At 68.3% G+C, this 19,764-nt stretch overlaps 4 protein-coding genes across 10 annotated transcripts; 3 read left to right on the top strand and 1 right to left on the bottom strand.

Moving 5' to 3' along the window:
- Positions 1-207: 207 nt before the first annotated feature.
- On the bottom strand, positions 208-2,668 carry NDUFV1 (NADH:ubiquinone oxidoreductase core subunit V1). The gene is made up of 10 exons (XM_054828182.1): positions 2,489-2,668; positions 2,317-2,399; positions 2,056-2,226; positions 1,788-1,971; positions 1,521-1,710; positions 1,141-1,353; positions 889-1,055; positions 736-817; positions 511-656; positions 208-418 (listed from the first exon to the last, which is right to left on the bottom strand). Exons 1-10 carry the CDS (start codon positions 2,540-2,542, stop codon positions 335-337), a joined length of 1,374 nt encoding a protein of 457 aa, XP_054684157.1. The 5' UTR covers positions 2,543-2,668; the 3' UTR covers positions 208-334.
- Positions 2,669-2,783: 115 nt separating this feature from the next.
- CABP2 (calcium binding protein 2) lies at positions 2,784-5,998 on the top strand. 3 transcript variants are annotated; one of them, XM_054828204.1, is made up of 8 exons: positions 3,263-3,390; positions 3,623-3,792; positions 3,894-4,055; positions 4,229-4,259; positions 4,360-4,494; positions 4,584-4,693; positions 4,779-4,926; positions 5,002-5,998. In XM_054828204.1, the coding sequence occupies exons 2-8, from the start codon at positions 3,751-3,753 to the stop codon at positions 5,025-5,027; spliced, it is 654 nt and encodes a 217-aa protein (XP_054684179.1). In that variant the 5' UTR covers positions 3,263-3,390; positions 3,623-3,750; the 3' UTR covers positions 5,028-5,998. The 3 variants fall into 3 exon arrangements, with proteins under 3 accessions (XP_054684178.1, XP_054684180.1, XP_054684179.1); XM_054828203.1 differs by lacking the exon at positions 3,623-3,792 and having other exon boundaries at positions 2,784-3,390; XM_054828205.1 differs by having other exon boundaries at positions 3,257-4,059.
- Positions 5,999-6,512: 514 nt separating this feature from the next.
- Positions 6,513-7,598, top strand: CDK2AP2 (cyclin dependent kinase 2 associated protein 2). The gene is made up of 4 exons (XM_054828239.1): positions 6,513-6,828; positions 6,918-7,018; positions 7,108-7,240; positions 7,376-7,598. Exons 1-4 carry the CDS (start codon positions 6,738-6,740, stop codon positions 7,441-7,443), a joined length of 393 nt encoding a protein of 130 aa, XP_054684214.1. The 5' UTR covers positions 6,513-6,737; the 3' UTR covers positions 7,444-7,598.
- A 273-nt stretch (positions 7,599-7,871) lies between these two features.
- Positions 7,872-19,206, top strand: PITPNM1 (phosphatidylinositol transfer protein membrane associated 1). Of its 5 annotated transcripts, XM_054828108.1 has the most exons (24): positions 7,872-8,116; positions 8,343-8,438; positions 8,894-9,108; positions 9,190-9,311; positions 11,820-12,041; positions 12,146-12,460; positions 12,671-12,766; positions 12,917-13,024; positions 13,134-13,195; positions 13,280-13,524; positions 13,787-13,976; positions 14,115-14,222; positions 14,358-14,515; positions 14,806-14,984; positions 15,410-15,580; positions 15,813-15,962; positions 16,045-16,193; positions 16,273-16,383; positions 16,617-16,733; positions 16,939-17,087; positions 17,195-17,344; positions 17,709-17,892; positions 18,182-18,310; positions 18,430-19,206. In XM_054828108.1, exons 2-24 carry the CDS (start codon positions 8,361-8,363, stop codon positions 18,694-18,696), a joined length of 3,675 nt encoding a protein of 1,224 aa, XP_054684083.1. In that variant the 5' UTR covers positions 7,872-8,116; positions 8,343-8,360; the 3' UTR covers positions 18,697-19,206. The 5 variants fall into 5 exon arrangements, 4 of the variants coding, with proteins under 4 accessions (XP_054684083.1, XP_054684084.1, XP_054684082.1 ...); XM_054828109.1 differs by lacking the exon at positions 7,872-8,116 and having other exon boundaries at positions 8,208-8,438; positions 18,238-18,310; XM_054828107.1 differs by lacking the exon at positions 7,872-8,116 and having other exon boundaries at positions 8,210-8,438.
- Positions 19,207-19,764: the final 558 nt, after the last annotated feature.

Raw genomic sequence — 19,764 nt, 5'->3', positions numbered from 1 at the left:
GGCCATGTAACACCCCGGCTGCTTGGTGGGGACTCTCACGGAAAGCCAGGATTTCCCCGCTGGGGGGTACCCAGACCTCGGCTGCATGATCCCCTGATCCCTGGGGATCCCCTGTCCAGGGAAGGCAGACCCAGAGCCCCTGGCAGTCCCTTCGCCCCATTTCACACCCACACGTACTCCTGCCCCCCCCTCCAGCAGAGAGGAGCCTGTGAGCACAGCAGTGTTTATTGAGGACCCCCCCAGCACAGCCCCCCCAGCTCCTGCCAGATGCCCCCCCGGAGCAGGAAACAGCACGGCCACCGCCGTGGGCAGCCCTCGCTCCTCCGCCGGCTCCTCACGCCGAGGCCGCTCGGGCTTTGGCCTCCTCGTAGCGCCGCATCCTCTCCTCCAGCTCGGGGCGGAAGTGGCGGATGAGACCCTATGCAGAGCAAACGGGATGTAGTTCACGTGGCGGGGGAAAAGCCACCGGCCACCCCCCAGACCCTGCTCCCGGCCCAAATCCCCCCCCACCTGCACAGGCCAGGCTGCGCCGTCACCCAGGGCGCAGATGGTGTGGCCCTCGATCTGCTTGCTGATCTCCCACAGCGCGTCGATCTCGGCCGCCTGCGCGTTGCCCTGCACGAATCGCGCCATGACCTTGTTCATCCAGTCGACGCCTGCGGGGGGAGGAAGGCTGTGAGGGGCCTGCGGCGCAGCCCCCCCACCCCACGGACCCCCACCCCGCCCTATGCTCACCTTCCCGGCACGGGGTGCACTGCCCACAGCTCTCGTGCTTGTAAAACTCAATGAGGCGAGCGATGGCTTTAATGACGTCAGTCTGGGGAGGGAGGGGAGGGTGAGGGCCCTGCCGCAGCACAGGGGTGCCGGGGGGGGAGGCTGCTCCCTTACCGATTTGTCCATGACGATGACGGCGGCCGTGCCAAGCCCGCTCTGCGCCTGCACCAGGGCATCGAAGTCCATCAGCACGGTCTCGCACACTGACTTGGGGAGCAGTGGCGTGGAGGAGCCCCCCGGGATGACGGCCAGCAGGTTGTCCCAGCCCCCACGGACACCCCCTGCCAGAGAGGGGGGGACAGGACGGGCTGAGCCGGGCCCAGCACCGGTCCGGCACGGCTCGGCGTGGCGTCTCGCGGTGCTTACCGGCGTGCTTCTCGATGAGCTCCTTCAGCGGCACCGACATCTCCTCCTCCACGGTGCAGGGGTTGTTGACGTGACCCGAGATGTTGAAGAGTTTCGTTCCCGAGTTGCGCTCCCGCCCGAAGCCGGCGAACCAGGCGCCGCCACGCCGGCAGATGGTGGGGGCCACCGCCACCGTCTCCACATTGGCCACCGTGGTGGGGCAGCCGAAGACACCTGGAAGCAACAGGAGCTCTCAACAGCTGCCTCGTCCCTGGGGCAGGACAGCGGCCTGGGGACAACTGCTTTTGTCTGGTGGCCACCATTTTCTCCCACTTTGGAGCAGCAGCCAGAAATGAAGGCTCGTGCTGCCGAAAGCAAAGTGGGGAGGGCCGGGGACGTACCCACGTCGGCGGGGAAGGGGGGCTTCAGGCGCGGCTTGCCCTGCTTGCCCTCGATGGACTCGATCAGCGCCGTCTCCTCCCCGCAGATGTATGCCCCAGCGCCCCGCACCACGAAGACGTCGAAGGCGTACCCTGAGCCGCAGGCGTCCTGCCCCAGCAGCCCGGCCTCGTAGGCCTCCCGGATGGCCACCTGCGGCGGGGAGTGATGGTGGGTCTGGGGGCTCCCGCTCCCCGCCGGCGGGGCCCCCCCGCACCCCCGCCGCTCACCTGCAGGTTGGAGGCCTCGTTGTAGAACTCACCGCGGATGTAGATGTAGGCGGCGCGGGCGCCCATGGCGCGTCCCGCCACCAGGCAGCCCTCCACCAGCTTGTGGGGGTCGTGGCGCATGATCTCCCGGTCCTTACAGGTGCCCGGCTCCCCCTCGTCCGCGTTCACCACCAGGTACTTGGGTCTGGGGGGGGGACGGGACCGGGCGGTGTCAGGACCGGGTTCCCCGCCGGGGAGGGAGCCACGGCGGCGCGGGTACGGGTCTCACCTGCCGTCCGGTGGTTTGTTCATGAAGCTCCACTTGAGGCCAGTGGGGAAACCGGCGCCGCCGCGGCCCCGCAGCCCCGAGGCCTTGATCTCGCCGAGGATCCAGTCCACCCCTTTGAGCAGGATCTCCTTCGTCTTGTACCAGTCGCCGCGGCGCAGGGCGCCCTGCAGCCTGCGGGCACGGCACGGCACGTCACGTCACGGCCGGTGGCACCGGGACGGGACACACCGGGACCCCCCTCCCCCCGCCCCCGGTACTCACCTCCAGTCGTGCCGCCCGTAGAGGTTGGTGAAGATCCGGTCCTCGTCTCGCAGCGACCCGAACTGCGTCTTCTTGGGCGCCGTCTGCGGGGACACACGGACTGAGCACCGGTGATACCGGTACCGGCGGGACCCGTGCCGGATCGCCCCGCCGCTCCCGCCCCCCCGCTCACCGAGAAGGAGGCGGCGGGCAGGCGCCGCAGCGCCAACAGCTGCCGGGCGGCCATGGCGGGGCGGGCACCGGCACCGGGACCACCGTCACCTTCAGGCGCCCCCGCAGCGTCGCGTCACCGGTGACATCAGCGGCGGGCGGTGCGGCGCAGCGGTGACGCGCCCGAGCGGGGCCGTAGCGGGGGGCGTGGCCATAGGGCGGGGCGGGGCTGGAGGGCGTGTCCGGCAGGAGAAGGCGTGGCCAGGCTGGCACCGCGCCCGCGCTGCCACGTGCCCCGTGCCCGGGCGCGGGTCGGGTTTCGGCGGCTGAAACCGGAGGCTCCGGGCCGCCCCCCCCGGCACCCCCCGGGGCGCCCCGCTCCGACCCCCCCCAGCGCCCCGGGGGGGGGGGCGCTGCACCGCGCCGCTCCGCCCCAGGCCCCTCGGTGGGCACGGCGGGTCCTGCTCTGCCCCAGCCGCTCCCCCGCCTGGGGCCACGTTCTCCCCCCCCCGTCGGCGGTGGCCTCGTCCCGGCGAGGGAGTGGGGTCGGGGAGAGCGCTGGGCCCGGGGGATCCGGTTTCCCTCCCGCCTGGCCGCGGGGGTGGTGAGAGGGAGCGGGGGGCCGGCAGTGAGCGGTGGGACGGGGCAGCGGGCAGCATGTTCTTCCTCTTCCGCGGGCCCCAGCGGCGGGGCACCGGCACCCCCGCACCCCCAGCCTGCCGGGGCACCTCCCGCCCCCGCAGTCCCGGCAAGCGTGGCGGCCGCTGCCTCCGCCAAGCCTCGCAGCTTGGGGGGCAGGGGGGTCCCGGCACCGCCGGCACCCTGGGGAGCCGGGGTCGGCCCAGCCAAGGCGGCGCATCCCCCCTGGAGTGTTGGCGGGCCACCAAGGAGCCAGGGCCCCAGCTGCCCCCCGCTTTCGGGCAGGTAACCGGCGGCAGGGGAGAGGGACCGGGGTACGGCAGGGTGCCAGGGGGCCCGAGTGACCCTGTGGGGAGGCTGGGGGGCCGGGGAACAGCTGGGCGGCTCCCCACATCTGGAGCAGGGCGGCCGAGCGGGGAATAATCCGGGGGATTATGCGTGTGCGCGGGCGCGGCGCCCCCCCCGCCTGCCCTGCATATCCCCAGATATTCCATAAAAACCTCAAATCCCCACGCAGCCACGGCCGCTATCGCACCCCCCCAGCCTTGGCCCCGGCTCGCACCGGCCAGGCGGCAGCCCCCAGGCCTGTGCCAGCTGGCCCCCCGGGGCCAGGCATGCCCTGCGGCGTGGGGGCGGCCCCCAGCCATGGGCAACTGCACCAAGACCCCTGAGCGGAGGCTCCCCAAGGTAAGGCCGGCCCGTGCCCACCCCGGGGGGCAGGAGGAGGGTGGGGGGGAGGCCCAGCTCACACCCCCACCCGTTGCCACTGACGCCCGCTGTGCCCGTAGGACGGGAAGCCACACTCCGGCGCCCCAGGCCCCAGCGCCGGGGACCCCGAGGAGGTGGCGGAGGCGGCGCAGTCTCCCCCGCTGCAGAGCTACTCGGTGCTGCAGGGGCTGGTGGGGCCGGCCTGCATCTTCCTGCGGCAGAGCATCGCCATCACCCAGCTGGTACGTGCCCACCCCCTCCCCGTGTACCATGCCTGACCGCCACAACAAGCACCGTGATGCCGGCTGGGACCCCACGGCCATCCGCGAGCTGACGGGGGATTTAGGGCAGGATCCCTGGGGGGATCCATGGGAGAAGGACCCCTCCTGTGGCTCTTCCCGCTTTCCTTTTCCAGGACCGAGAGCTGCGGCCCGAAGAGATCGAAGGTGAGGTCCTGTGCCCCCCCGGGGCCGGGGTGGGTGGGAGCGGACAGTGGGGCCGTGCGGTGGTGCCAAGGTGCCGGTGGTGATGCCGTGCTGTCCCCAGAACTGAAGCAGGCCTTCCGGGAGTTCGACAAGGACCGCGACGGGTACATCAGCTACAAGGACCTGGGCGAGTGCATGCGGACCATGGGCTACATGCCCACCGAGATGGAGCTCATCGAGCTGTCCCAGCAGATCAGTAAGTGGCAGGGCACGGGGGGGTACGTCTGCCCCACCAGCAGCTGGACCTGTCCCCCCCACCCCGGTGACACCCCACTTCTGCCGCAGCTGGGGGCAAGGTGGATTTTGATGATTTTGTGGAGCTGATGGGCCCCAAGATGCTGGCGGAGACAGCGGACATGATTGGAATCAAGGAGCTGCGTGATGCCTTCCGCGAGGTGAGGGGACGGGGGGACAGCCCGGGCGCGGGCAGGTTGCCGGCACGCCAAGGGCGGCTGTTGCCGACGGGTGCTTGCCGTGCAGTTCGACACCAACGGGGACGGGCAGATCAGCATGGCGGAGCTGCGGGAGGCCATGCGCAAGCTGCTGGGGCAGCAGCTCAACTACCGGGAGGTGGATGAGATCCTCAAGGACGTGGATCTCAACGGGGATGGCCTGGTGGACTTCGAAGGTAGGGGCTGGGGAGGGGGCTGGGAACATCTCTGGGAATATTTGGGATGTTCTGTACATATTCTCCTGCCGGCAGAGTTTGTGCGGATGATGTCACGCTGAGGGCAGTGCGTGCCAACATGGGACCCGGGCCCCTGCCGTGCCTTATGAAGAGGAGGGGGCTGTGGAGGAGACGCCTGGCTCTGGCTGCTGGGGCCACACGGGCGCAGCACAGGGCCCGAGCCCGGGGCAAGGCAAGGCCCTCGCTTCTTCAGCGCCGGAGGTGCTCAGACCTGCCCTCGGCTGTGCGCCTGCCTGGCCGCTGAGGTCCAACCACAGCGTGGGGCGCTGGGGCTGATGCTGGGCCCCTTTTTGGCGCAGACTCGGCCGGGCTTCGGCCACTCTCACCCTGCTCTCTGCTCTCTCCCGCACCTCGCCCCGCAGCGTCCCCCTTCCCAGCCTGACCTCACCCCACCCACTGTTCCCCAAAACCCAAACGAGCCGTTCCCCTGCCCTCCAGCTGCACCCCTGCCCTGCCGGCGCATCCCTCCAGCCTTCATCCTGACCCCCGTATCCAACACTGACCCCGCTCCCTCCACGCTGTGATTTTAGGGCTGACCCTACAGCGTAACCCACTGCCTGTCCCCCGTTACCGCAGTTTGAGCTCAGACCTACCCCAGACCCTGCTCTGTCCCACCCCGTGTGGGTGAGCCATCCCTCTGCTTCCCGGGCCAAGCTTGGAGCCGGTGCGGGCCCTCACGGATGCTCCATCTGACCCCCAGCACCGGGGACTCCTCGGGACCTCGGCGCCCTGGCCAGGACACCCTTGAGGAAAGAAGCTGGGAATTAAGCGTGAGGGTTCTCCACCCACGAGCGAGGGTGGGAAGGGGAGAGGCGTGCTGCGGGCAGGGCTGGCGTCGGCACACTGCTGGGGCAGGCTCCCCGCCCTGGACACGCTTTGGGGTTAATTTTTGCACCTCTGAGGTAAGGAAATCTGCTTCCGAGTTATGCTCCCCACTGGGGGGGGTCTGAATAAATTTCTTTTTTTTTTTTTTTTCAATCTTCACCCTTTTGAAATGAAAAACTGTCTCTACAGACTTGTTTGTCGTGATGTTGAGTTTCTACAGAATTCCCTCGCGACTGTTCCCCCCGCGGTTGTCCCCCACCGCCCGGTACCCCCACCGGGTGTAGCCACCGCCGTGTCTCCCGACGGCAGGAGCCCGGGCAAGTCCTGCCCGCCCGCCCAGGCTGCCAGGACCCCCTCACCTGCGCGGGCCCGGGGCCGTGGCGGCGGCACAGGCTCCTCCCGGCTCTCCTCAGCGGCGCGGCCTGCACGGCGGGGGGAAGCGGCCGAGGCCCGGTGGGGCCGCCTGGGCCGGTACCGGGGGGCTGCAGCGGCAGAGCCCCCCGCTCCCTTCCCGCCGCCGCCCCCCTGAGGGGATGAGGCGGCGGCGGCCGTTGGTCCCGCGGGGGGGAGGGGGCGGGGCCGACGCCGCGTGTCTCCACGGTGACGGGGAGGGGGGAGGTGCGCGGCGGCGCGATGACGTCGGCACGGCGTCGCGCGCAGGCGTCATCAAGGCGAGCGGCGGTGCCGGCGCGGGGGGGGGGGGGAGGCCGGGTCAGGCCAGGCCAGGCCGCGGCGGGTCCTGTGCAGCGGTACCGTGTCCGGAGCCGCCGCGCTCCGCTCTCCCCGGGTCGGGTCGTGGTCCGCGGGGCTGAGCTGAGCTGAGTCGCGGCGGGCAGCGGCGGTACAACCGGCGGGGCGAGCGCGGGGGCCGCCCACCGACCCCCGCCGCGCTCCAGGGATCCGGGAGCGGCGGGCGGCCGTCGGGAATGTCCTACAAGCCCATCGCTCCCGCCCCCGCTACCCCCGGAGCCGCCAGTGCCAGCCCCGCCCCGCCGGGGCCTGGGGCACCGCCCGCCGGTGAGAGCACCCCCCGGTAACCGCGGGGGACGGGGGGGGGGGTACCGGGGGAGGGGGGGGTGCAGCCGGTAAACTTCCGTTTCCCGCAGCCACGAGCGTCCCGTCGCCCTCCGGCTCCGTCCCCGGCGCCGCAGCCCCTTTCCGGCCCCTCTTCAATGACTTCGGGCCGCCGTCCATGGGCTACGTGCAGGTGAGGTGCGGGCCGGGGGCGGGCGGCGGGGCCGGGGGCGGCTCTCAGCTCCTCCGTCCGTCCGTGTCCCTCCTCCTCCCCCCCCGCAGGCGATGAAGCCCCCCGGGGCGCAGGGGTCACAGAGCACCTACACCGACCTGCTCTCCGTCATCGAGGAGATGGGGAAGGAGATCCGGCCCACCTACGCCGGCAGCAAGAGTGCCATGGAGCGGCTGAAGCGGGGTAGGGGCCGGAGGGGGGGTAACGGACACGGCACCGTGCGTGCCCGGGGGTCCCCTGCCCCACGGAGGGCTGGGGTGGGGGTGTGGAAACAGTGGGGGAGACTGATGTGGGGTGTCCCTCTGCTTCTCCCCGCAGGCATCATCCACGCCCGGGCGCTGGTCAGGGAGTGCCTGGCAGAGACAGAGCGAAACGCCCGCACGTAACGGCTGCTGTCACCCGGGACCCCCCCCGCCCCGGGACCCCCGGTGTCCCTGCCCCGCTGGCAGCGGGGGGGGGGGGGGCACCGTGCTGCCTGCGCCCGCTGCCCTCTCTGCTCTTTATAAATGCGTGTTTTTATAAATAAAGGACATAGTTGGGACTCTGCCTCCGGCCGTGTCCCTGCGGCGGGGGGGGTGGGGGGGGGTCTCGGTGGGGACACGGGGGAACCCTGCCTGGGGTGTGGGTGTCCGTGCCCCGGGGGCTGCAGCCGGTGACGGGGGCACTGGGGAAGGGCCGGGATGGGGAAGGGCTTGGAGCCGCGGGGGGGGTGGTGTGGGAGTGTGTGTGTGTGTCCCGGCGCTGTGGCCGGACAGAGAGGTGCAGGAATGAGCAAAACCGTCTTTTAAAAAAGCACTTTTTTTTTTTTTTTTTTTTTAAATTTAAACCCCCGTTTTTTTCCGAGCCCGGCGGTGGCGGCGCTCCTGCCCGTAGGGTTGGCCCCGGAAAATGGGGGGGGCGGCGCGGCGGGGCCGGTTCCGGCACACGCGGAGTGCCTGTGCAGCGGCGCTCGCCGCCTTCCTGTTTCTGACGTCACGCCCCCCCTCCCTACGTCACGGCCGTCTCCGTGGGAACGGGCTGTGATGTCACGAGCCGAGGGGCCGTTTCGGAGCAGCGCAGGTTCGGCGGGGCCGGGGCGCCGCGGGCGGAAGGGAGGGGGGAGCAGCGCCGGGGAGGGGGGGGGGCGAAGGGAGCCGAGCGGAGCCGAGCGGAGCCGAAGGCGGGCGGGCGGGGCTGAGCGGGCGGGGGGCGCGTTGCCATGGGAGCGGGGCGGGCCCGGGCGCTGAGCGGGCTGGGCCGAGCCGAGCTGGGCCGGGCCGGGCCGGGCTGACGGCCGCCCCCGCAGGCGCTGCCCCCCGCCGCCATGCTCATCAAGGAATACCACATCCTGCTGCCCATGAGCTTGGAGGAGTACCAGGTGGCCCAGCTCTACATGATCCAGGTGGGGATGGGGGGTGCAGGAGGCTGAGCGTGGGGGATACAGGGAGCTGAGCATGGGGTCTGGGGGGTGCAGGGGGCTGAGTATCGGGTCTGGGGGTGCAGGGGGCTGTGGGGCTGAGCATGGGGGGGTGCAGAGGGCTGGGGGGCTGAGCATGGGGGCTGGGGGGTGCAGGGGGTTGGGGGGGCTGAGCCTGCGGCATGCAGGGGGCCGTGGGGCTGAGCACGGAGCCTGGGGGGTGCGGGGGGCCTGAGGCTGACCCCAAGGATTTGGCAGGGTGTAGAGGTTTTGCTGAGGTTTGGTGGGTTTGAAGACACAGAGGTGGGGGGGTGTGGAAGGACAAAGGGAGGGGTACGAGTACCTGGGGGGCTGTGAGGTGCTGGGCTTTGGGGGCATGTGGGTCTCAGGGTTAGGGGGTGCTGGGGGGGCCCACGCTCACCTGGCAGCTCTCCCCACAGAAGAAGAGCCGGGAGGAGTCAAGCGGCGAGGGCAGCGGGGTGGAGATCCTGGCCAACCGGCCCTACAGTGACGGCCCCGGTGGCAGCGGCCAGTACACCCACAAGATCTACCACGTGGGCTCCCACATCCCCAGCTGGTTTCGGGCGCTGCTCCCCAAGGCTGCACTGCAGGTGGAAGAGGAGTCCTGGAACGCCTACCCCTACACCCGCACCAGGTGGGACCCGGCGGGGCCGTGGGGTGGGCTGCGGGGCCAGCCGTGCCACCAGGCTCAGCTCCGTCCCCATGCGTCCCCCAGATACACCTGCCCCTTCGTGGAGAAGTTCTCCATTGAGATCGAGACGTACTACCGGCCGGACGCGGGCCAGCAGACCAACGTCTTCAACCTGAGCGCGGCTGAGAAGAGGCAGAGGATTTTGGGTGCGTACAACCGCCGTGAGGTTGGCTCGGGGCGCTGGGCAGGACCCGATGCCTGCCGGGGTTCCCACGCGACACTCCCCGGGCTGGGTGCGTGGGTGTGCCGTGGCACCCGAGGGGTTCAGATTCCTTGATGGCTGCAGGGGCTCGGCTTCTGCAATGCACTCGGCTTTGCTCTCCTTGCTGGCCCTCGTGTTTTGGGGACAGCTGTGGGGGTACCCTGGCAGGGAAAGGTGCCTGTGCCCCGAGCTCCCTGCCCTGAGCTCCCCGCCTGCTCCCCTGGCAGCACTGCTAGACTAGAGTCTACGTTAAAGACGTTTTGGGGGGCAATTTTGTCCTCTGCCTTCTTCCCTTGCCTGTATATTTGTTTGCAGCTCTCCCTTTCCTGGTGCCAGCCTTCTCCTCTCTCCCTCCATGTCCCAGCCCTTTTTCCATGCAGCCTGGCACGGCTTTCCCTTCCCAGCCCCTCTCTGAGTGTACGTGGGAACCCGCACCAGGCTCCTGCAGGGCATTTCAGATCAGCTGGAGGTGGGGGCAGGGGGGAGCTGGAAAAGCGTGTCCCCATTTTCCCACCCCCTGCCCTGCTCCCCAGGGCTTTGCTCCAGATCGCTCTCTGGGTCCAGGCCCCCCCCGCTGCTTGCCAGGGGGACCGGTGGGCAGAGCCAGGAGCCCGGGGTGGGATTCCTCCCTCACTGGCAGGTTTGGCCCCGGCTGCTGCGGCCTCCCTTTCCCGGCGTTGTCGATCTGGTCGTTTTGGGTGCCGGAGTGCAGAGCGTGACGCGCTGCCTCTTAAAATGGAGGCCTAAAATAGGCACTCGGAGGAAATGATTCATCTGACCTATTTCTCTCATTGGATCTTGCGGCACCAGGGATGTCCGGCTGGGATGCCAGCAGCTTGGGCCAGGGGGGACAAATTCTGCCCCTGCTACCACCGGGCAGCAACCGGAGCTGAGTGGATAGCAGGCAGGACATGGCCCTGTGCCCACTGCCTGCTGCCCTGCCTGATTTCCCCCCCCCAGTGCCTGTCCTGTGGGCTTTCCACAGGGCATACTGCGTCTTGGGTGGCTGCTGCTGAGAATGGGGCCGAGGTGAGACCGGCCCCAACGCGGACCCTGCTGGGATTTTCTTTGCCAGCTCTCGCTCTCAGCCCGGTGTCCCGTAGCACCGACAGATTTAAACCCCATCTCACGTTTCAAAGGGCAGTGGAGCAAATGCCGCGATCTGGGCTGTCGGGGTGAACCGCAGGGATAACTGCCTCCTTGCCAATTTTCTCGCAGCGGTAAAAACAAACTGACCCGACAGGCGTTGCATGAGTGACGCTGCCGGGAGCTGTTTGGGGCTGGCAGGTCCGGTCCTGGTTCCTCGTTGCCGACTGTGGCGTGCCACCATCTGAGCTGCTCGGTCAACCCGATGGGCGCTGATTTAAGGGCTGGTGTTTGCCGCACAATTTGGACACCGTGGGCGCTGCTTTCCCACGTCGTGGTGTGTTTTGCAGGCTGGGGAGGTTTGGAGGGATTGCAGCACTTTGTGTTTCAGCTACTCACCACGGGAAAAGCCCCGCTTCAGAGCGCCTGCCCTGCAGCTGTCCCTTGCTTTCTGAGTCTGAAAAGTCCTTTTTTCCCCCTTTTTCTTTGCTCTGAGCTGGAGGAGGAGGCCAGCGGGCACCTTGGGGGCATCAACGAGGGCAAATAAATGCAAGGTCTGGCAGAGCCTGGGGACGGGCTGGAGGGACTGAGTGGGGATAGCTCTGTGGGAAGGTTCTGGGGGGCAGCGGGGTGCCCCGGGAACACCCAGGACCCCCCAAGACCAGGCTGGAGGGAGCTGGCCTGGAGCAGCCAAACTGCAGGAGACTTTGTGCAGGGTTGGATGGAATGGAATCGTGTTTTCCTGGGTGCATCTGTAAGCCCCCCTCCAGTTTTGGGGAGACCACCCTTCTATTTGGGGAGAGGGGGATGCTGCTATCGCACCCACCCACCTCAATGGGGGCTCCTCCCGGGTCGCGTGGTGATTTTGCTGTGCTCCGTGCCCTGTTAGTGAGGGATGCTCAGGTCTAGGGGGGGTGGCAGCTGGTGGGGCTCACCACCATGCCGAGCTGCTCGATCCAGCTGTCCTCGGCACCAGCCTCCGCGTCCCCCGGGGTCGCCGGGGCCGCTCTCCCAGCTGCCAAATCTCCTGGCTAATGCGCGTATGTGTGTCAGCCCTGGCTCTTCGCATGCTCCGTCGCCTCCGCGTCTCCCCCCGCAGCCCCCGGTGCCTCTCGCAGCCGCGCCGTGGTCCCCATGCAGGGATGGGATGTGTTCGGGTGCACCCACGTGTGCCTTTGGTGTTACAGCTGCAGGACAGAGAGCGTTTGCCACCAGCTGTTGGACGCACGGCTTGTGGGAGTAATTTGACGAGTCCCCCCTCCGATTTTTGTGCGTTTTCCCCCCTTTTTCTGCCCAAGAAAGGCTCCTGCCCGCCTGTGTCCCCTTGCCAAGCACTGCGGGGTGACGAGCGCTGTTTCCTCCGCAGACACCATTGATATTGTGCGTGACCCCATCTCCCCCGGGGAATACAAGCCCGAGGAGGACCCCAAGCTCTACCACTCGGCCAAGACGGGCCGGGGCCCGCTGGGGGACGACTGGCTGGAGGTGGCGGCTGGCGGGCCCCTGATGTGCGCCTACAAGCTCTGCAAGGTGGAGTTTCGCTACTGGGGGATGCAGTCCAAAATCGAGCAGTTCATCCACGACGTGGGTGAGTGCGGGGCAGCAGTGGTTCGGTGCTGCTAGGGGGGCAGATTTGGGGAGTCCCGGGGCTATGCCGGGCTCGTTCCCCGCCCCCCCACCTCCCCGTCGCAGGTTTGCGGAAGGTGATGCTGCGCGCCCATCGCCAGGCTTGGTGCTGGCAGGACGAGTGGACGGACCTGACGATGGAGGACATCCGGCAGCTGGAGGAGGAGACGGCGCGGATGCTGGCGCAGAAGATGGCCAAGTGCGGGGAGGCCGAGGAGCCCCCCACCGCTGGGCCCAGCCCTGAGGGGCGGCCGGAGCCGGGGGGTGCCAGCGGGCAGGAGGGGACCGAGGCACAGGGGGTGGCCGATGCCTCCCCTGACGATACCTTTGCCAAGCAGTGGTCCACCTCTTCCCGGTCCTCCTACTCTTCGCAGCATGGAGGTGAGAGACCGGGTCCTGCGTGGGTGGGATGGGGCCCCCCAAAGCCCCCGGCTGCTGCTGTTCTCCACAGGAGATGTGTTGGGGGACCCTCTTTTCCCTGGCCTGGGTCTCTCAGGGGGGCTCTGGGTGGAGGAACAAGGGGGAGCTGTGGGGCAGGAGCGGAGTCTCACTGCGGGGGGGCTCTGGGAGCTGACCCCATGCCGGCGGCAGGGGGGGTGTCTCCTCAGAGCCTCTCTGAGTGGCGGATGCAGAACATCGCCCGTGACTCCGAGAACAGCTCTGAAGAGGAGTTTTTTGATGCTCACGGTATGGCAGGGCAGCCCCATGGCTCAGTGTTTTGTTGGTGGGGGACAGGCACCAGCTTGGGGTGGGCTGGATGCTTGGGGGGGCTCTTGGGGTGTGGGTGTGGGCACATGGGTGCTCCCCCCACCCATGGCCCCCTCCCTGCCACTGCAGAGGACCTGTCCGACAGCGACGAGGTCTTTGCGAAGGAGATGACAAAGTGGAGCTCTAACGACTTCTTGGACACGCTGGAGCGGCCGGCAGAGCTGGACGAGGCGCTGGGTGAGTGCCGGGGGGGCTCCGGCCCCAAATGCCGGTGTGGGCATCCTGGGAGGGGGCCAACCCCCACCTGCACGCCCTGGCCGGGCTCAGTGGGGCTGTGTGTTCGCAGGGGACGGAGCCAGCGTTGCCAAGGCAGATGGCGAAGGATTGGGGGCATCTGGCTTCTCTGAGGTGTGTGTGCCGCTTGTCCCCTCCCTCGGGCTGTGCCCCCCCCCCCCGGCACGGGTGCCGACGGCAGCACTCTCCTTCCCGCAGGGCAGCTCGGCGGAGAGCGCGACGCAGGTGTGCCGGATCCACGCCCTCTTCCTCATCCTCCACAGCGGCAACATCCTGGACCAGGGAGCGGGCGAGCCAGGCTCCAAGCAGGCAGACGTGCAGACGTTGGCGGCCACCTTCGACGCCGTCACCCGCGTCCACTTCCCCGAGGCGCTGGGGCATGTGGCACTGCGCCTGGTGCCCTGCCCGCCCATCTGCGCCGCTGCCTACGCACTCGTCTCCAAGTACGGATGGCAGCGCTGCATGCCGGGGCTGTGTACCGTGCCGTGGGGCGAGGAGGTGGCTGTCCCCCGGGAAACAACCCCAGAGCTGTGGGAGGGGACCGGGGAGGTGGTGGCCTCAGAGAGGGGACTTTTCTTCTCCTGGGGTGGCATCTAGGACAAGGGATGGGGATAACTCATGGTGCAGCATCCTGGGATGAGCAAGTGCGGTGGGATGGGGACATGAGGGTGGCCCCGTTCATCCTCCCTGCCGTGTCCTCCTCAGGCTCAGCCCCTACAGCCACGACAGGGACAGCCTGTCCAGCAGCCAGGACCACATCCCGCTGGCAGCCCTCCCGCTGCTGGCCACCTCCTCGGGGAGCTACCAGCACGCTGTGGGTGCCGTCATCGCCCGTGCCAACCAGGCGTACAGCGCCTTCCTGCACTCTGGGGAGGGGGCCGGCTTCTGCGGCCAGGTGAGAGGGGATTTGGGGGAAGCTTTGCTCCGGGCTCCAGCTGGGGCTCAGCTTCACCGGGAAATGCTTTTTCCCCATGGAGAGGGCTTGGGGGCTCCATCCTTCCCCTCTCTCGGCATGGGTGCGTGCTGTCCGCAGGTCGTGCTGCTGGGGGACTGCGTCGGCGGCATCCTGGGCTTTGACGCGCTCTGCCAGAGCCGGGCGGGCTCGGGGGGCAGCCGCAGCAGCAGCCGTCGCGGCAGCCTGGTGAGTGCCAGCACCCCACCACCAGCCGGGGTTGGGGAGGGTGGGAAGGGGGTTCGCGCCCCTGGGTGCAGGGTCGGCAGGGGTGCCGGTGGTGGCTAAGCAGTGGCTGGGTGCTTGTGGCCTCTCCCCCTGCAGAGCATGGAGCCCATCTCCCCCGAGCTGTGCGGTGGCAGGGACCCGCTGGCTGACGGGGCGGACGGAGCAACGGGGTCGGGCCAGGCCAGCCCCGAGCTGGGGGCACAGCCGCCTTGCCGGGAGCAGGGGGACAGCCACCATCACAGCTCCTCATGCAGGTGAGAGCCAGGGGGACGGTCAGCAGCGCTGTGGCCCGTCCCCATGGGAATGCTGGTGATTTCCTGACTAATTCTGTGCTTTATGGAAAGGGCGAATTTCCCGTCTGCACCAGCCTGGGAAAGGAGCATTGCATGGGGGCATCCTGCCCCGGGGATGTCTTGCTGGAGCTCCCCTGCTTCCAGCAGCTCCTCCGGGTTAACGGGGCCGTGCCGGGCACAGCCTTGTCCCCGGGCTGGTGGGAGCGGGACGGCGCCGTCCCTCCCTATGCCCACTGGCCCCGCTGTCCCAGCCTGCAGGCCAGTGAGGCCCCGCTGGAAGCAGAGGCGCTGCGGAGCGGCACCGCGGCACTGGACGGGGCGGAGAGCACCGGCACCCGCCTCGACTTTAAGGTATCCGGCTTCTTCCTCTTTGGCTCCCCGCTGGGGCTGGTGCTCGCGCTGCGCAAGACCGTCATGCCCGCTCTGGATGGTGAGGACCCCCGCCAGCCGCGGTGCCAGCCCCTGACCCTCCCTGCGGGGCTCGAGCCCTTGTCCCCGAGTTGTGCTCCCCCTGCAAGCCTGAGCCCCCCGGGCTCTCCCCAAAGAGCCCCGCTTGGGTGTGAGCCCCTTGCACGCCCAGCCCTGGCTGCGCAGGTGTTGGCGCGTGCCCGAGCGTCCCCTTTCCCGCTCTATGCCAGCCCCAGCCTGTCCCCTGGCTGTCACCGGTGTCCTGGGTTTGCCCCCCTCCAAGTCTTTCCTCTTGCTGGATCCTGCTTTCTCCCTGCTGGGCTCCCAGCTCCCGGCTGTGCTGCCCTGTGCCCGCCAGCCCTCGTGCCCCATCCCCGCCGGGCTCCTCGCTGCGCAGGCTGAGCAGCCCTGACCCCCCCCATCTCTGCCCCCCCATCTCTGCCCCAGTGGCCCAGCTACGTCCCGCCTGCGAGCAGATCTACAACCTCTTCCATGCTGCTGACCCCTGCGCCTCTCGCCTGGAGCCCCTCCTGGCCAAGGCCTTCCACGCCGTCCCGCCGCTCAGCGTGCCCCGCTACCAGAAGTACCCCCTGGGCGACGGCACCTCCTCCTTGCTGGGTGAGCAGCCCCCGCGCCGGGCTGGTCCCGGGCACCCCGGGGTCTGTTACGGGCTCTGGTGTCATGCTGGGGTACCCAGAGCACCCATGGCACTGCAGGAGCCCGTCTGGGCTGGGGGGCAAAGCAATACGCAAGCTCTGCTCGCCCCTTTGGGGCTCTGCTGGAGGGGTGGTCCCAGGATGGTTGGTGTCCCCAGGGGGCTCTGGGTGTCCTCACTCGTCTCTCTCCGCAGCGGAGGCCCTGCAGATGCACTCTGCCCTGTTCCTGCCCGAGGTGGATATGGCTGCCCCCCCTACCCCCACCGGCAGCTTCGGGGGGTTCTGGAGGGGCAGTGAGCTGGGGGAGCCCCCCACTCCCGCCAGCACCAGCGAAGTCGTCAAGAGTAAGTGCCATCCCGTCCCATGCCGGCACCTCGGGGTGTACAAACAGGTCTGGGGACGGATTCATTCCGGCTCTCCCTGCAGTCCTGGAGCGCTGGTGGGGCCCGAAGCGCATCGACTACTCGCTGTACTGCCCCGATGCCCTGACCGCCTTCCCCACCATCACCCTGCCCCACCTCTTCCACGCCAGCTACTGGGAGTCCTCCGACGTGGTCGCCTTCATCCTGCGCCAGGTACAGCAGGCACGGCAGGGTGGGCGGCGCAGCTCGCCAGGGCCGGTGGAGGCTGAGCTGGGGCTGTGCCGTTCTGCAGGTGATGGAGAAGGAGGGGCCGCAGCCGGCAGAGAGCGAGGAGAGCTCTATCTACAGCCCCGCTATCCCCCGGGAGAAGTGGCAGCGCAAGCGCACCCAAGTGAAGATCCGGGTACATCCCCCACGGCCATCAGGAGCCCGACCCTTTGCCGGGGCAGTGCCGGGCTCCGGCCAACCCTGGGTGCCCGGGCAGACCCCAGCCATGGGGTGATGCAAATGGCATCTGCTAGGAAGATGCTGGGATGGTCCCGCAGCCCGGTGGGGCCCCTGTGCCACCTCAGGGGCTCCCTTGGGTGCCACTCGTGGTGCCAGCACCGGCTGCTGACTCCTCCCGTGTCCCTGCAGAATGTGACGGCCAACCACCGGGCCAGCGATGTGATCGTGTGCGAGGGCAAAGCACAGGTCCTCAGCGGGCGCTTCATGTACGGACCCCTGGACGTGGTGACGCTGACCGGGGAGAAGGTACCGCTGGGCTGGCGGCTGCTACACCATCAAACAGGGTGCGGGTGTCCAGGAGGGGGCACGGGGCCAGTGTCACCATGGCAAGGGAAGGGATGTGGTGAAGGGACTTTGTGGGGCGGAGGGAGAGGGTCATAAGGACTTGTAGGTTGGGGACGCGGCAGGATCTGGAGGTTCAGTCCATGCTCAGCCCTTTTCCCTCTCCTAGGTGGACATCTACATCATGACGCAGCCGCTGTCAGGGAAGTGGCTGTACTATGGCACCGAGGTGACGAGTGGCAGTGGGCGCCTGACCTTCACCATCCCTCCGGAGAAGGCTCTGGCCATCGGCATCTACCCCGTGCGCATGGTGGTCAGGTGAGATGCAGGCACGCGGTGCTGTCTCGGTTCCTCCTCCAGCCCTTTCGGCAGAGGTCCCTCGGTGACAAGAGCCAACGCCGAGCCTCCCCATTCTCCCATCCCAGGGGGGACCACAGCTATGCCGAGGCGTATCTGACGGTGGTGGCCCGGGGCACTGAGTCAGTCGTGTTCAGCATCGACGGCTCCTTCACCGCCAGCGTCTCCATCATGGGCAGCGACCCCAAAGTGCGGGCGGGGGCTGTCGACGTCGTACGGTAGGTGCCCTTCTCACGGTGGTGACAACCCGCTCCTCCTTTTGTGGTGCGGTGACAACCCAATTGGGGAAGTGGGGGCATCAGAGCGGGCTGTCATCCCGGGGTGAACCGGGGGATCTCCTGCCACCCCCTCACCCAGAGGGTTTTCACAGCATCTCTGTGCGTTCTGCTTCCAGTTTTGGTCCTGAAGCCTGCCATGATACCCCACGGCTCTGCTGTGCATTCAGCCTTCCTAAAATCCCTGGGGGGAGGAAAGTTTTGGAGGCAGCATCCCTGTCTGGTCTCTTGGGAGATACTCAGTGGCTTCCTGCCAGCAGGACTGTCCCCGCACAGGCTCCCGGCACCAACGCGTGTCCCCTCCTAGGCACTGGCAGGACTCGGGCTACATGATCATCTACGTGACGGGACGCCCCGACATGCAGAAGCATCGCGTGGTGGCCTGGCTCTCCCAGCACAACTTCCCCCACGGCGCCGTCTCCTTCTGCGACGGGCTCACCCATGACCCCCTGCGCCAGAAAGCCGCCTTCCTCCAGAGCCTGCGTACCGAGGTGGGGACGGGGACCCCGGTGGGGTGGGGACAGGGGGCCGATGGTGGTGGAGGGGTAGCGTGGGCTGTGCCGCAGCCCCTGCCCCTCCGTCCTGGGCAGGCACAAGATGCTCGGAGACGGACCACACTGCAATGGCAGAGTTGGCACTGACCCCCTGCCCTGGGACCCTGCTCCCTGCCCGCGGGTGTTGCAATCATCCCTTCTAAAGCGAGGGTGTCCCAATCTCCTGGGGACGGCTGTCCCTGCGGGAAGGGTCGCTCCCTGCCCTAACGCTCCTGTCCCCGGGCAGGCAGAGATCACCATCGTTGCCGGCTACGGCTCCACCAAGGATGTCTCCGTCTACAGCTCACTGGGGCTTGCGCCGGCACACATCTACATCGTGGGCCGGGCCGTCAAGAAGTTCCACAACCAGTGCCAGGTACGGTGGCGGGGCTGGGGACGGGAAGCGGCTGCAGGGGACAATTGCTGACCCAAGCAGGGCGGAGGGAGCGTGTGATGGCCAGGGCTGCCGGCTCAGGCTGTCCGTGCGTCCCGCAGTTCCTGTCCGAGGGCTACGTAGCCCACCTGGCCCAGCTGGAGGCGGCAGCCCTGGCCCACTCCCCCAAGGGACCCCCACGGCCCGTGCTGGGCAAAGGCACCTACGGCTGCCCGGCCCCCGTCGACTTCCTACGCAAGCAGAGCCAGCTCCTGCGGTCGCGGGGCTCCAGCCAGGTGGAGCGGGACGGGGGACCCCCACCGGCACCGCCTGGTCTGCCCCGGGCCAAGCCCCGCAGCGTCAGCCTGAAGCTGGAGGGTGAGGAGTGAGGGTGGTGCGGCCACCGTCCCCCCACTCCACCGCAGCCTTCATTTCCCAGCCAGGAGCACCTGGGGCCGGAACCCGCGATGGGTCCCCGAGCCGATAGGAAGGAGACGAGGGCGCTGGGTCCCCCGAGACCGCAGGCCCCCCAGGAGTCGACGCTCCAAGCCACCCCGGGGGCTGGAGTGATCCCCTCGAGGCTGAGCAACCCCGGGTCCCCCCTGCTGCCCCCCAGCTCTGCCTCCCCCCTGCTGCTCTGTCCCCCCGGGTCCTTCGGGGCTGCAGAGCTGCTGCTGGGCAGTGCCCGGGGGAGCTGGTGTGGTGCCTCCCAGGTCATCTGTCCCCAGGCAGCGTTGGGGGGCCATGGCTATGCCCCAGGGCAAGCGGCACCTCCCTGCTCCCCACCTATTTTATTTCCATTTGGTGTTGCCAGCCGCAGGGCAGGGGAAGGGCCGGGATTCAAAAGCGATTCCTCTGTTCTCTTCGTTTTGGTGTGAAATAAAGCGATGTAAAGACGAGGTGCCAGGGCCCGTCTGCTCTGTACCCACCCGGCCACGGATGCCAGCAAAGCCCTGGCCCTGGGGAGCCTTGGACCCAGGGACGCGGTGTCACGCAGAGAGGTGGCCTTGTGGCACAGCAGTTGGGTCATGAGCAATTTAGGACACGTCACGGGGGGTAAAGGACTCCATCCCCAGTGGGAAACACAGCCTGGGGCGTCTCCGGGCCGCACGGCTGTGCTCAGGTACGTGCTGATGCCGACATCAAACTGCGCATCGCACGAGTGGCTGAACCTTTTCCCCAAGAGGCCAGCCAGGGTGTTGGGGCAGGGACGGAGGGACCGCGGGGGCAGGACAAGAGAAGCCGCTGGCTTCAGCGAGCAGAGCAGGGCCAGGGCAGCTCAGCCACCCTGCCGTCACCTGTGGGCTCAGCCCTCACCCCGTGCCCACTCAGCTTTGAGCTCCTGCAGTGTGGGACTGGGGGGGGGGCACCCCCATGGCAACATCTGTGGGCATTAGAGCTGGTTTTACACCGTGAGCCCAGGACGGAGCCTGCTGGAGAGTCGTCTTGGCTCTACA

The sequence above is a fragment of the Grus americana genome, chromosome 5 (assembly GCF_028858705.1).
Source record: "Grus americana isolate bGruAme1 chromosome 5, bGruAme1.mat, whole genome shotgun sequence".
NCBI lineage: Eukaryota > Metazoa > Chordata > Aves > Gruiformes > Gruidae > Grus > Grus americana.
Note: the sequence above shows the minus strand (reverse complement) of the source record. Positions and strands in the feature narration are given on the sequence as shown.

What these genes read in the sequence shown, in the direction of transcription:
- CABP2 (XM_054828203.1), top strand. Translation starts at nt 3,124, where the DNA reads ATGTTCTTCCTCTTCCGCGGGCCCCAGCGGCGGGGCACCGGCACCCCC. An exon ending in GCATCGCCATCACCCAGCTG is followed by an intron (nt 4,056 to 4,228) that starts GTACGTGCCCAC and finishes TTCCTTTTCCAG; the next exon opens with GACCGAGAGCTGCGGCCCGA. An exon ending in GCGGCCCGAAGAGATCGAAG is followed by an intron (nt 4,260 to 4,359) that starts GTGAGGTCCTGT and finishes TGCTGTCCCCAG; the next exon opens with AACTGAAGCAGGCCTTCCGG.
- CDK2AP2 (XM_054828239.1), top strand. Translation starts at nt 6,738, where the DNA reads ATGTCCTACAAGCCCATCGCTCCCGCCCCCGCTACCCCCGGAGCCGCC. An exon ending in GCCTGGGGCACCGCCCGCCG is followed by an intron (nt 6,829 to 6,917) that starts GTGAGAGCACCC and finishes CGTTTCCCGCAG; the next exon opens with CCACGAGCGTCCCGTCGCCC. An exon ending in CATGGAGCGGCTGAAGCGGG is followed by an intron (nt 7,241 to 7,375) that starts GTAGGGGCCGGA and finishes TTCTCCCCGCAG; the next exon opens with GCATCATCCACGCCCGGGCG.
- NDUFV1 (XM_054828182.1), bottom strand. Translation starts at nt 2,542, where the DNA reads ATGGCCGCCCGGCAGCTGTTGGCGCTGCGGCGCCTGCCCGCCGCCTCC. An exon ending in TACGGGCGGCACGACTGGAG is followed by an intron (nt 2,227 to 2,316) that starts GTGAGTACCGGG and finishes CCGTGCCCGCAG; the next exon opens with GCTGCAGGGCGCCCTGCGCC. An exon ending in GTGCACCCCGTGCCGGGAAG is followed by an intron (nt 657 to 735) that starts GTGAGCATAGGG and finishes CTCCCCCCGCAG; the next exon opens with GCGTCGACTGGATGAACAAG.
- PITPNM1 (XM_054828108.1), top strand. Translation starts at nt 8,361, where the DNA reads ATGCTCATCAAGGAATACCACATCCTGCTGCCCATGAGCTTGGAGGAG. An exon ending in GCAGTTCATCCACGACGTGG is followed by an intron (nt 12,042 to 12,145) that starts GTGAGTGCGGGG and finishes TCCCCGTCGCAG; the next exon opens with GTTTGCGGAAGGTGATGCTG. An exon ending in CATCACAGCTCCTCATGCAG is followed by an intron (nt 14,516 to 14,805) that starts GTGAGAGCCAGG and finishes CCGCTGTCCCAG; the next exon opens with CCTGCAGGCCAGTGAGGCCC.